The following is a 13,584-nucleotide window of genomic DNA, read 5'->3' as shown; positions in this document are numbered from 1 at the left end:
TTCGGAGTCAATATAATTTCTACATGAGTTATCTCGGTGTTGTTAGCTAAAGTCGCTCCTTCTTATTAGTTTTCTGGCGGTCCATCTGGAAATAATCCCATCATTTACGAGAAAATAAACTTCAAAAAGCTGTGTTTTCGGGGGAGGGGGAGTTGTTTGATTGACAGGCCTGTGGTGCAGTCAGGTTACGGCTATCAGCGGTCGGGACGTAGTATCGTCAGGTTTCTAATCAGATCAAGTCAGATCCACTGCTCGCTCCCCCCATGTCGCCCGAATATGGTCACTTCCTGCTCCAAACTGCTCCGACCTAGCAAGATGGCGCCGGCCAAAATCTGAACTCAGGGCTTCATAACTGCCGTTCACAAACCAACGGGTGACGTCACTGCTGGTTGCCTCTTGACAGCAACGCACTGCTCATACAGCCTTTATGGATCATTTAAAACTCTTAGCAGCTGGACAGCTGCAGTTTTTGGAAAAACGCCGTTTTTCCTTGATGTCAACTTGGTCTGAAATCTGAACACAGACATGTTATGTATATTTTTAGATTCAGTATGATTTACACTTTCTGAGGATTACCTTTGATATCTGCTGTGATTAATCCTTATAAATAGATAATCCAAAAAGGATGCCTCCAACTCCAGAACTTGCCTGTTAATCGGTATTTCAATTTCAAAGTGATGCATTGTTAGTTGTCTGTACATACATTGAAACATTACAAACATGCATTGCTTGTAGCTAGTTTTAAATACTGTTAATAGGGTCAATTCTCCAGAATGTAAACAATTATAAGTTATAAATTGGGGCTCATTTTAAAGCCTACGATGTAAGTTAATATATTACAACATTATTAGTTTCCTGTTTACTTCCCCCATCTCCAACCAAAACTTTATGGTTTTTGGGAGGAAGCAATTTTGTTAATTATGTCAGAAAGAGGCTTTCAGTGTTGGTCTTTGAAAACCTCCTCATTAGAGCATCTTTCTTGACAGAACTGCTAACTGTTCAAGAACCTTGTTAGTCTGAATCTGAATCAAAAGTAAAACTTCTTACACAACGTCCTTGTTGTTGTTTTTTTTAGCTGCACAGCTATAAGTTACATAAAATAAATGAGTGGAAAAAAAGTAACGGTTGTTTTTCACATATTCTCCTCCCAACAGGTATCTTGGATATGGGAACCTGTTGACGGCCAGAGAGACAACATTGCTGTGTACCACCCGGTTTACGGACAGAGTTTCCCCAACTTGTCCTTCAAAGAGCGAGTTGTCTTTCTCCACAACAGCCTGGAGAACCCGTCCATTAGGATTAATAATCTGAGCATGTCCGATGCCGGCCGCTATACCTGCGAGTACGCCACCTACCCGTCTGGAAACGAGCAAGGGACGACCACGCTCATCATGCTCGGTGAGTAGAGAGATGCCACAGAAGCCACAAGAATTTGTATATTACAGATATAGCTGAGATGCAAAGAGTTAAAGCCCCAAAAGGTCAACGGGATTACCGCTGTTCTGCAGAAGAGAGCCGCGAACGAAACAGTCCTTCAAAAGCTGTTCTGCTACATCAGCCTTGACAAGCGCCCGCCCGGCCATCTGCTTATCACCGTGTTCTACAAAGGAGCTTCTCACTGCACCCAGAGTCTTAGAAGAGGCAATTTAAAGTATTTGACGAGTATTCTCTGGGTATCCTCCGGTTACATGTTGAATGAAAAAACAAGAAAGATGGATCGCCTCGTAAGACTTTGATTGAGATGTGACGCTGCAAGTATCTGCCTTTCATACGTAGACGCTGTTGATTTACATCAATGTGTGGATATGGTTTGATCAATCGACAGTCTACGAGATACGGAGACGGGCATATCTTATTATATATTTTATCTATTTTTAATCTTCTATTTATTTTTATGTCGCTAAGAGGACTGCTGCCAAACTAAATGTCATTGTGTTTATAAACAATGACTACAAAGACTCTATCTAAAATCTATTGACAATGCATAAGCAGAATAGATTCACTTAAATAATTGGTGTTTATGTATTTTCAAACAATATTTGGGAGTAATTTGGATTTATGTTGGGAGCTGGGTCAAAGAAGAGTTATTCAGGGCGGTGAAAAAATGTCAGTTTTTCCTTGATATGTTTTATAGACTTGGCCGGCTCAACATTGTATTATCATGATGACTAATTCAGTATGAAACGCCGTATTACAGATGCTCTATGGTCATTAGCTTTGATGCCAACACGTTGTCATTCCTGTACACAAACGCAGGATCAACCTCTCCTTTGACCTCTATGACTTCTATGAATACTTAGGAATTTCACTTTAATTGGTGTGAGGTCTGTTTTGGCAAAATTACTGAATTAATTACTCGTTGAGGAGTCTTGACCGTGCTAATCACACGAAGGTAATTCATATAATGTCACCATAACCTTGCATTCTAGAAATCCGACTATTCTTGTGCATGTAAATGTGCCCGATCTCTGCTAATGATGAAATAATAATTAATAGTGAGTCATTTACTGCAACCTTTACATCCAAATCACATCAACTGCGGCGTAATACGAGGTGTGAAGATGTCAACGCTGTTTCCCAATGCAGGTTGGATCTCACTCTACATCGGCATATCAGAGGAATGAAAATAGGAAAGAGGAAAATTGAGACATTTTTAAACGAGACGTGTCTGCCTAGCAGGGGATTTTGAAGGGGAAGTGAAGGGAAAGACATGAGGCAAAGATCCTGAAAATGTCAGGTACATGTGAGTGCTTCAGAAACACGGGGAGGTCAAGTTATTGTAGATTGATCTGGTAATTAGGCAAGTTGAGTTGTCATCGCTGTGAGCTGCAGCAGTTCATGTTAACAGCTCATCAAGGCATCTTTACTTTACATTAATAACCACGCACCTTCTCTGAAGCGTCAAATTACATCACAAATTCATGATATACATCAGGGTTTTTTGGTTACTGTGACTTTTTCTGAGCACCTCATTATGTCCAGTGTCTGTCCAGATTAACTTCAATGAATCATAAAAATCCTTTTAAATCCAGAGTTTACCTGAGAAGTTTTCTTCAGACTTATTCAGGGGTACATTCAAAATGGGATCTGCTATAGCTTAGTTTTGAATGGCGGCAGATTGCCAAAGTAGGAATTAAAAAAAAATATGTCAGACTTTGAAAACCACATCTTTGATTAAATCTGTATGTTATGTAATTAGGAAGACGTTAGATACTGTAAATACACTTTAGCGCGGTTTAAGTCAGCAGGCTGCACCACTGCAAACATTTACAGCCGAAGATCGTGAAATGTAAAGAAATGCTTAAAGTTACCGCAGTGTCTCGGATTTGAAACTGAGTGGATGTTTAGTCGCTGTTAGCAGGGGACACATCCTGTTTGTAATCTGAGACAGCTGGTGTTATTCATCCGCCCACATGTCCTCTCGTTTGCACTCCACGTACAAAGGAATCAGATGCCGGAGTCTCTCTCTTGCAGTCGACAGCGCCGAGGAGGCTCCGTGCTCGAATGGGAATAACAACAGTTCCCGTGATTGTTTCGTAGCGGTGCCGTGCTCACACGATGGTTATGGCCCATAACATCAGTGCTTGTACGATAAAGACCTCATGCGTTCAGCTCTCCTATCATAGCGGGGGGAGGAGGAGGAAGGGAAGTGAGCTGAGATTACAGACTTTTGAATTGAAACACTGCATTTACTGACTGAGCGGTTTAAAGCAATCTGCCTGGCGCTATCATTCATCGCTGCTCAGGGTGAGATGTGGGAGAAGTCTGAGCCCAATTCCACAACCTTTCATTTATTGGTCGAAGTGCAATCAAAGGAGAAACTGAAAGAGTTTCTGGATTTCGGAAAATAATTGAAAGCATGCTTCCTGGTGTGGAGACGCTATGTAGTTAATGTGTCAGTGCCTCCAACGAGAGTCTATGGTTCCTTTATCTTTTATATACGTGGGTAGATCAATAAGTTTCAAGGCCACTGCTTGTGCATGTGCACGGAGGACAGCACCCTGACGTGCACGGAGCAGGAGAAAGATATACCCCTCATGAGTAACTGGTACAAATGTCGTCACTCGATCATCATCAGTTCCTGAGTTACACTGGTTTTTGTGAGCGGTGTTCCGGGTGCGTCTGCGGTTTCTCCGTAGACGTCAGATTTAGTATCAAACTCTAGAAATCAGCAACGGAGACTTTTACAACACTTCAGGAGGGCTGAGACAATGAAGCGACGAGCCTGAAGAGGTGTTCTTTGACATTCACGTTTCCGTCGCTGTCCAAAACTGAAAATAACACATCAGGTCAGGTTTTTCTTTGACATTCGAGAAGCTGTGTGCCGTGAATTCATCCCAGGAGTGTCGGAGTGAAACCGCGGAGCTCTGCTGGGACCTTCTGAGGCGTCTGAGGAAAAACGTCGAGTTCAGATGACCCAAACTGTGACGACGGCACGAAACAACACAATCGTAGCTTCTCACCACTTCTACTCACCGGATTTGGCTCCCTGCGAGTTCTCTCTGTTCCCCACAAACTTTGATGTTCGCTCTCTGTTTAAAGTTTCAGCTGCGTAAAACATCGCAGACGCACCCAGAACACCGCTCACAACAATGTATGTAACTCAGGAAGTGATGATGATCAAGCGACGAAATTTGCACCGGTTACTCATGAGGGTTAAATCTTTCTCCCGCTCCGTGCAGTCTCGGAAGTTATTGATCTCCCCTTGTATAGAATCGTAGCCGACACACAGCCTCTCCTGTGAGTCACTGTGGATGCTCTGTGCTGCAGGCAAACATTCAGATAACGTCATTACTGTGCCGCTGTTGTTGCAGCCAGTTCTGTTCATGGAAAGAACTGTTTTACAATCCTTTTCATGTGTTCTCCCAGCTGGGCCAGTAATCACCCCCTTCCACCCCCCCCAAAAGTTTACCTTCACACAACAATACAAAATCCACGCTGGACTTTTGCTTACAGAGAACAGTGCACACAGGAGATGCAGAACTTGGCTGTCTTGCAGAGAAAACATGGAGAGATACTTGCAGATGGATGTGGACTAAGCCTCCTAAACTGCCAGCTGTTGGCACCGAGCAGAGGTAGACTGGGAAATACCTGCTGGAAAGCTCACTGACTTGCCTTTTGTCTGCAGTTGATGTAGCGCCAAGCTATCTGAAACAAAGTCTGCTCCATGCAAATGCACTTGGCAAACTAAGTGCTTCGAATTCACTGGAAAACAGTCGTATTTCACCTTCCTGGATATAGGATCCATACGAGCCAATCACATTAGACCTTATTGAATCCACAACTGCTGGCTGCCAATCATATTACATCTTATTGGATATAAAACTACCAGCGCCCGGATCATATCACAACTTATTTAAGTACGAATACATAATCCTGACAGCCAATCGTATTATGACTTATTGGATACAGCCCCACTGCCGGCCAATCTTGTTACCACTTATTGGGGTGTGAATAAAGAATCACTCACTTGGCAGTGAACGATATCATATTGTCTTGGATGGGGACCATACAGAATGAATGGTAGCCAATTACACTGCAGGATATTGGATATAGTGTGGCCAGCAGGGCAGGAATACGATTGCAGGTGAGGGAGAGTGGAGATAAGTAGACTGTTGTAGGTGTGCTTACGTCCTCACAGTGGAAAATTCAACTCATTGTTTTGAATTTGAAGAGGGAGATCGTAGCTGTCCAGCGGTTAAAGGGGCGGACCGCAGACTGAAGGGTCACCGGCTGGAGTCCATTTACAACACAGTGAATAACTGGCAAACTGAAGTGTGGTTTCTAAAAGAGATGTTTCAGTGCTGGAGCTGACCTTGTTGGACTGAGCAAAGTGGCAAATTCTGGCAAAGTAACAGTGCTGATCATAGACTGTTTATAAAAATGGATGGGAGTCCCATTCAACTTCTCAGGAAATACGAAGTCAATACATTTTATTTCAGAAGTTATGTCGGTGTTGTTAGCTAAAGTCACTCCTTCTTATTAGTTTTCTGGAGGTCCATCTGAAAATAATCCCTCATTCATTAGAAAAGAAGATTCTAGCAGTTGTGTTTTTGGGGGCGTGTCTGTATGATTGACAGGCCTGTGGTGCAGTCAATGGGTGGGTGAGATGTAGTATTGTTGGGTTTCCAATTAGATTGATTCAGACCCCCCCCCCCCCCCCCCCCCAACTCACCCAAATATGGTCACTTCTGGCTCTAAAATGCTCCGAACTAGCCGGATGGTTTATTCTACCTTTTCTTTCAAGCCTGTATTATGGTCCGTGTAGAAAAATGGTAATATTATGTCACCAGTTAAGTACATGAAACACCACACTGTGAAAAGTCTTTAGGTGGTGAAAGTAAAGTTAGGATGTTTTAATTTGAAAATAATGCTAATCATAATTTGTATTTATCAGTGACATCATCCAAAGTGCAGAAAAGGAAGGATCACAAATCAATATTTGATCTGACTTCTCTTTGAAGGGACATTTGTGCCACTTTTTGTGTGGATGTACAATCAGTGTTGATGGTAAATGTAGACAGTTGAAGCATTAAGTTTCAACTGAGAGCTTTTTTAAAAATGTTCTTGCTTGCAAAGCTGTACCTGCAATGCCTACATGTACCAGGATGCATTGCAGGCAAGCTTCTGATTCCTGATTTCTTTAAATGCATCTACAGGATGTTACAAATTCTCCTCAGCACACTTGCGCACAGTGTCTAAGAGTACTTGGCAGAAAGGTTGTTGCAAGTATCTTGAAGAACTTCACGCAGTGATTCTGTGGATTTAGGAGCAAATTACTTATTAAGGTTTGTCAGTAAACCATTTGTTTTTGATTTGTGAAATGCATCAGTTCAATGCAAGAGGAAATAATCTCATGTTGCCAGATGCAGCTTCCACATTGCAAGTTTGGTGCAACAGGTCTGCTTCTGAAAAACAGTCTTCAGTCTTCCTGTTCTTAATGGAGGCGATTCATTGATTCCAGACAGTGAACATATGGCACTAAAATGCTCTTTTTCTGGTCGTCATTTTTTGTTCAAACATTCTTTGGTAGAGCACTATAACCCTGATAGATCCATTCAGCCGCTCAGTGACCAGCAGCAGGCTGAATGTGGTTGTACCGGGCAGCTCCCAGATGGATGAATATGCGTAAGTGAGGAATTGGATCTCGCACCTAAGAAATCGTGTGTGCAAAGCAAACCTTCCCTGGACGAATAAAGGTTAAACAGAAATCATAGAGGTACTTCCTTTGGCCCAGCAGGACAGCGCTCGGTGCATCTAATGTCTCAGCACTGATGATGCAGCACAGACAGCACTAGTTCAAAACATTTATCGGTGTTTTCACAAATTCTAATCTTATTTAATTTAAAATATCTGGACTTCCAGACATTGTTACTGAATTTCTTTCTGGCAAAATAAGATAACTTAAACTGAACTGAGTTTTCATACACTAAAAATGTGTCAGTCAGCAGATGCACCAAAACCACAATAACAAATATTTTAGTGTCTCAACAGCCGTGGTGAATTGAAAAGGTATCCCGCAATCTATTCTTCAATTGTTAAGCAACAGTGAGAAGGTAAAAAAAAAAAGAAGAGAAAAACGCACCTGAGTATATATCTGCCAACAAGAAGTACTGAATCAGTCAAAATGCTGTTAAATGTAGCAGCTCAAAGAGTCTCTTAATGTGAGGCCTCGGGGTGCTCTCTATTTTTTTGCCCTCAGCTGAGTTCAGAAAGTCATAGTCAGTTGTTTACATCTCTTAGTTTTTGCATAACAATAGTGGCTCAGGAAATGATTTATTTATTGGATATCAGACACTTAGCGAGCGCTCTCGAGCTTAAATGAGCCAAATTCATGTCAAGCTCAAATTAATGTATTTTGTCAACATTTCAAGCAGCCAATAGTTGTCAGAACATCACACATAGCAGAATAATTGTAGTATAAACTCTCCCTGAGTTTCTTGAATATTCATGTGTTGTGAACAGTTGAGGAGAGCCAAACAGATGTTGTTGTTTTTTCCCAACATTGTCTGGAAATATTCAGCAGCGGAGTGTCGAGTCAAGAGAACATGTTTACAAACCTGTGCAGCCGGTGAGACATGAATTCCAAAATTTTTTAACAAGATCCAGAAGCCTTTATAGATTTTTGGCTAATATATGCAGCAAAGTAGAAAATAAAAAAAATAAAAACATCACTTGGCTGCCCCTCATCAGGGCATGGCAGTGAATAAATTCATGTTTAAAGAAGGAAGAAAAGGAGGGAAGTTTGATATATGCCACCAGCCAGAGCTGCTAAATCCCCTCTGCAGGCTCTGTTTCTGTTATCAGACATCATTTGTGATCCCGCTTAATATTAAACCTAGCTGGTGTCTGGTGGCAAGTTGTATGTGATGTTTGTTTACATTTTGCACACGAACAGGCTAACAAAGCCACAGCTCCGAGAGTCTCATCAATGTCTTCAGAAAGTTGTTTTACCGGCCGACATGGACGTCCATCGAGCCGGAGTGAGTGTGCCTGAATGTGATGTGCTCATAGATGCTACTAGCCGTAACCTGACTGCTCCACAGCCCTGTCAATCAAACAGACACGCCCCCAAAAACCCAGCTTTTTGAAGTTTAATTTCTTAATTTCTTTTTGGAGCCGACCTCTAGTGGCACTCGGTGGTATTGCATCTTAAGGCACTTCCGCATCGGCCTCATTTTTCAGAACCACTGAATTTACTGTTTGTAAAAACTGAATTCACTGTTTCTACAAACAGTAAATGATTAAGACGTGTGTATATGTGTATTTTGAAATAGTGTTCTGTCACTTTAAGAGATGTTCGAGGCTCTTTAAGGGAATGACGCTCCCTGCGCTCCTCCCAGTTCAACCTGGGAGAGTGAGAGTGGACATCATTTTACTATAATATTAATGCATATGTATGTATGGTAGTTTGGACAAGGACTTGTGCAGCTGTAGTTTTGTATCCTCGTCATGCGTGTTCTACAAACAATGACATGAAGCTACGTTGTGAGCTAACTTAACTAACAACCAAACTATGTAGTAACGCCAGTGTTTTTATATTTCTAGTACGATGCATTTGTAAGGATACACGCTCCGCAGCAGTCCAGTAACTATGATCTGTCCTTCACCAAAATAAACTGGGATTCCTGGTCTGTGGTGATTTAAATAAACACAACGCGAGACCCCGCTCGGTTGTGGACATTATGAAGGTTAAGTTGCTGCCAGACTGCTCCGGGTTTATCGCTGTGTTTGTGTGACAGAATGTGGGACATACGTAAGTGATAATGTGGGTCAGCCCCCGGGCTTCACTAATTTGCTTTCTGGGTGCTTGGTTGGTTTCAGCACAAACTCTGTCACTGTGACAGATGTCAGCCGTCTTATGTGAATGCCACCTTAATTCAGCAACAGCCGGCTTCACGCTCACTTACAAATCTTTGCGCCTGGCAGATTTTCCCAACTTGTTTACGATTCAAACTGGCAACCATCCACTCAGAAGGGCTTGTTCTGTGAGTCCTGCCAAGGTGAACAGAAAGACGGAGCTCCAGGTCCTGGTTGAAGGGTGCTGATAGTCAGTAAAGGGACAGTTACATAACAAATGTTTCTCTGAAGGAAGACCAAATGGTTTTTAGAGTGCAAATCATCTGTTTTTCTCAGCGTTTGTTTGGAATTTGGAAAGGTTTCTCACAGTAATACTTCTGTTATGAAAAGCCGCAATCTTCGGCCAAGCACTCATCAAAATGCAATTTAAACACTTAAAACGAAAGCGTGTGGCGATTCTGACTTCTGATAAATGTGTTCACCTCTGAATGTTTTTAAGTGCCGGGTTTTAGAAACCAAACGCACCTCATGCAGTGAACCGTGTTTGGAAACGTCACTATAGTGCTTTTCTTTTTTTTTTTCTTCCTTTTTCTCCTTGTCAGACATCCAGCCTGTTGATATTACCGCAGGGTTTGGGGAAATGTGTGTGTGTGTGTGTGTGTGTGTGTGTGTGTGTGTGTGTGTGTGTGTGTGTGTGTGTGTGTGTGTGTGTGTGTGTGTGTGTGTGTGTGTGTGTTGGAGGTTGTGTGTGTATTCATCTGCGTTAGTGTGGCTTCCCGCTTCCTTTCTAATTACTCTGTACTTAGAATGCCTCAGTCAGACCAATCTGAGGAGCAGCAACAGGCTCGATTGGATGCAATGTCACGAAACACATCAGGGACGGATGCTCCTGACTTGTTTAAGCTCCGAGATCAATCCCAGCCCCTCTCTGCCACCCTGCTTTACTCCCGTCTCCTTTCTGCAGGACAAGTCTCTCTCTCTCCCTCCGTGAGTGTCTATTTTGACTCCTCTGTTTGTGTCTCCTCTTTTTCTTTTTTCTTTTTCACGTCTCCCTCTCTTTTGTGTCGCCTTGTCTCTCCTCTATTGTTCATGCTGATCATTTCATCCCTCTCTCCCAGGTTAGATTTCAAAAAGACGATGTGGAAGATTTTGCTGACCAACTTTGAAGCCAATTAAAATATCAAAGCTGAAACAAAATTCTTAATCCGTGATAAAGTAAAATTATTCATTACTTTCAAGACTTTCAGAATATTGTGAAATCCGCCATTTTATTATACAACAAGTGTCAGTCTGCAACGTTTATCTCTGCTGTGTAATTGATGTTGTTATCAGAGAAGTGAAGCGTGACAGACTGACACTCATCTCAACCTCCAACCAGAATCAGAAATGATTGACATGTTCACACCAGAGAGGGAGGTTCATTAATCTCCCCCAAAAATACAGTTCTAGAAATGAGTGTCAGAGCATCGATAAATTATTATACCTGTATCTGGCATGCTTTAATCCTGACAGGAAGGAGATCTCCAGTCAGTCACAATAATCAGCTGAGCTTGTATCTGTCTATTTTAACTGTCTTGTGTTTAATTGCATCTGTTCTTATGCATTCTATTTTAAAAACATGTTTATTGTATGAAAGGTGCCATACAAATGAAATTATTATTATTATTATTCTGTCAATTTTAACTCCAATAAGCTGTTTAAGTGCAAGTAAAGAGGAAAACGGGTTAAAATGTTTCCAAGCTAGCAGTGGAACAGTTTGTCCATAGTTCATTCAAAATACATATTTTTCCCATTAAGTCCAGACCATCAGTAACATACACATTTATTATTTTTCAGGTTGTGTGCTGCAGCACTTTTCTTTTCAAATCCGATGATGGATAAAGGCTTTAATTTGAGTGCGTTCATGAAAGATATACGGCGCCTTTACACAGCTTAAGGCTCTTTGAGCTTCACAGCTGAATCTGCAAGTTTTCAATAGTAATTGGTCACAAAGTGTTTGTTGGGTAGCTGTGTGTTGTTTTAATGTTGGTTGACGCCCAAAAGAGTTCAAACACGGCTCGGGAGTTAAATTGGGTGTTGCAATTTCGCTTGAGGTGGTGCTGTCTGCTGTCAGAATAAAGAGTAATGACGTGACCATGCAGCTGAAAGAGATGCGAAGAAAAACTAAAGCTAAACTTGGGCGAAAGCAAAGATTGTTCGTTTGTTTGCCGAAATCCAAAAAGCAGGTGTGCAGAATTCGAAAATGTCAACCGACCTGACCTGCTTCATGACTGCAGAGCATGTCAAGACTGCTCTCCAGGGTGGAGCTGTTTCCTTGTCAGTAATCAAGAGAAGACCTCATAACCTCAGAGGAGCCGCTACACGATGCAAAACCTCCTGGCAAGCCTCAAAAACAGAAAGCTGAGGTTTTCAGAGGCACAAGCACACAAAAAGAAACAGGAAGAGTTCAGGGACAATGTGGACTGATGAAAGACACAGCCTCATGACCCAAATTATACGATTCATCTGTCAAACATGGCGCTGATTCAGATCTGGCCCGGGCTCCTGCGGCTGTCAATGACTCGCTATCAGCATTTGTTGATGGTTTCACTGCTGATGGAAACAACAGGATCAATGCAGAGTAATACAGGAGGGCGTGTCTGTGTGCTCGGATTCAGACGAATGCATCGGAAACTAATCACATGACGTTTCATTATTTAGAAGGAGATCGGTTCAAAACATGCAGCCAAAGCGAGCAAACAGCTTTTTTTCTGTGGGAAGAGGTGGAATATTCTTGAATGGATGAGTCAGTCCACCTGATATCAACCTGAAACTGAGCATCCATTACATTTCATTTAGCTTTACCATGACCTGAATGTAGTATCCGTTTACTTACAAGGACTAAATCTTCCAGACAACCCTTTTTATATTCAGGTTAAAGCGCTCGGATTAAAGCTGAAACTTGGCAAAAGCATAACTGTCCAAATACTTCTGGTCCGCCGTGTAGATTCCAGTCTCATAACTGTATGAAAACCATCAGTGGAACCCTTTACACTTCGACAAATAAAACCAGTGTAATAGAAAATAATAAACTCCGATAGCTGGATCCGTTTTCATCAGTGCGGGTATCTGTTTCCCTGAAGGTCAACGCCGTCCAAACTGTTTGCTGTTTGTTGCAGAAAGTTCACGAAAGCTGAACTTCATGTGAAACATAAGTGATTTCCTCGTGAGCAAATACATGATATGATTTCACTATTGTGTTACCGGGCCTAAAAAGTCTGACCTTTAATGGATTTGTTAAAGTGTGGCCAATTTAATGAATCAAAGCACTACAAGGAACTTTAAAAAAAAACAACAACAACAAAAAAACATGTCCAGCTGTGGCAGAATTTGACTTCCAGTTTTAAGATTAGATTTATAAACGTTGGTTTCTGTCCTTCGGAATAAATGAACAAGGACTTCTTTCTCCGCCCTTCTAATGGAAAGAAATTCACCAACGAACACAAAGACAAACCAATTTGTCCACTGACAGTCTCCTTGATAAACCAGCAGGCTGTGCAGTGGTGAAAAAAAAAAAAGAAGTGTTTTCAATAATTGCCTTACTTCTACTTAATAACTAAAATCTTTCAATCCCAAAATGCCCATTACTGTCTACAGCCACAGAAAACGGACTGAAAGGCATTTAGTGGGGGGGGGGGGATTCACTGAGTCACAACCTGCAGTACGGGATGATGCATGGTTAAGAGGAGTGGGTACAACACAAATAAGAAAGTAAATTGCAACACGACATCGCAGAACAATGGAGTTCAGTGACATTTACAGATTGATTGATAGCGTAATAGATGTCGGGTTTTATCCTTTAAGAAAACATTTCCATGGAACACCGACACTTAATAGAAGCTCAGTTTGATTTAACAGAGGTTGTGTTACAGGAGAAGGAAAGCAATCTTAGTATGTCTCACTGTATTATGCAATACTGTTGTAACTGATGGGATGTTTGAGGTTTCACTTCAGTTGAGAGATTACCTGCAAAAAATATACTCGTACGGTGATGAAAGGTGAATGTTGAAGAAGTTGATCTTTCTAAAGATGGAAGGTTTTTACGAGTGCGAGGAAGAAAGGCGTCGAGGCTGATGTTAACAACTTAAACTTAAAATTCATAATGTGTAGCGTACTCTGCAGAAAGATGGTTATGGCACTTCAAGTGATGATTTAAATTCATTAAAAAAAAAAAAAAATCTAAATTGATCAATTCCTTATGAAGTTATGAGTTCGGATTTTGGTCGTCGCCATCTTTGCTAGTTC

At 41.6% G+C, this 13,584-nt stretch overlaps 1 protein-coding gene across 3 annotated transcripts in view; it reads left to right on the top strand.

Annotated features, from left to right (window-relative positions):
* LOC138633098 (poliovirus receptor-like) overlaps positions 1 to 13,584 on the top strand; it is a 285,894-nt gene that overhangs the window by 121,612 nt on the left and 150,698 nt on the right. For all 3 annotated transcript variants that reach the window (XM_069719134.1, XM_069719132.1, XM_069719131.1), the window contains exon 3: positions 1,155 to 1,398. In XM_069719134.1, the coding sequence (XP_069575235.1) occupies positions 1,155 to 1,398 (244 nt within the window). The remainder of the gene's footprint in view (positions 1 to 1,154; positions 1,399 to 13,584) is intronic.

This window comes from Brachyistius frenatus, unplaced genomic scaffold (assembly GCF_029030835.1).
Source record: "Brachyistius frenatus isolate BFR_SWC_R1_liver_20210118 unplaced genomic scaffold, ASM2903083v1 Contig_207, whole genome shotgun sequence".
Classification (NCBI taxonomy): Eukaryota; Metazoa; Chordata; class Actinopteri; family Embiotocidae; genus Brachyistius; species Brachyistius frenatus.
Note: the sequence above shows the minus strand (reverse complement) of the source record. Positions and strands in the feature narration are given on the sequence as shown.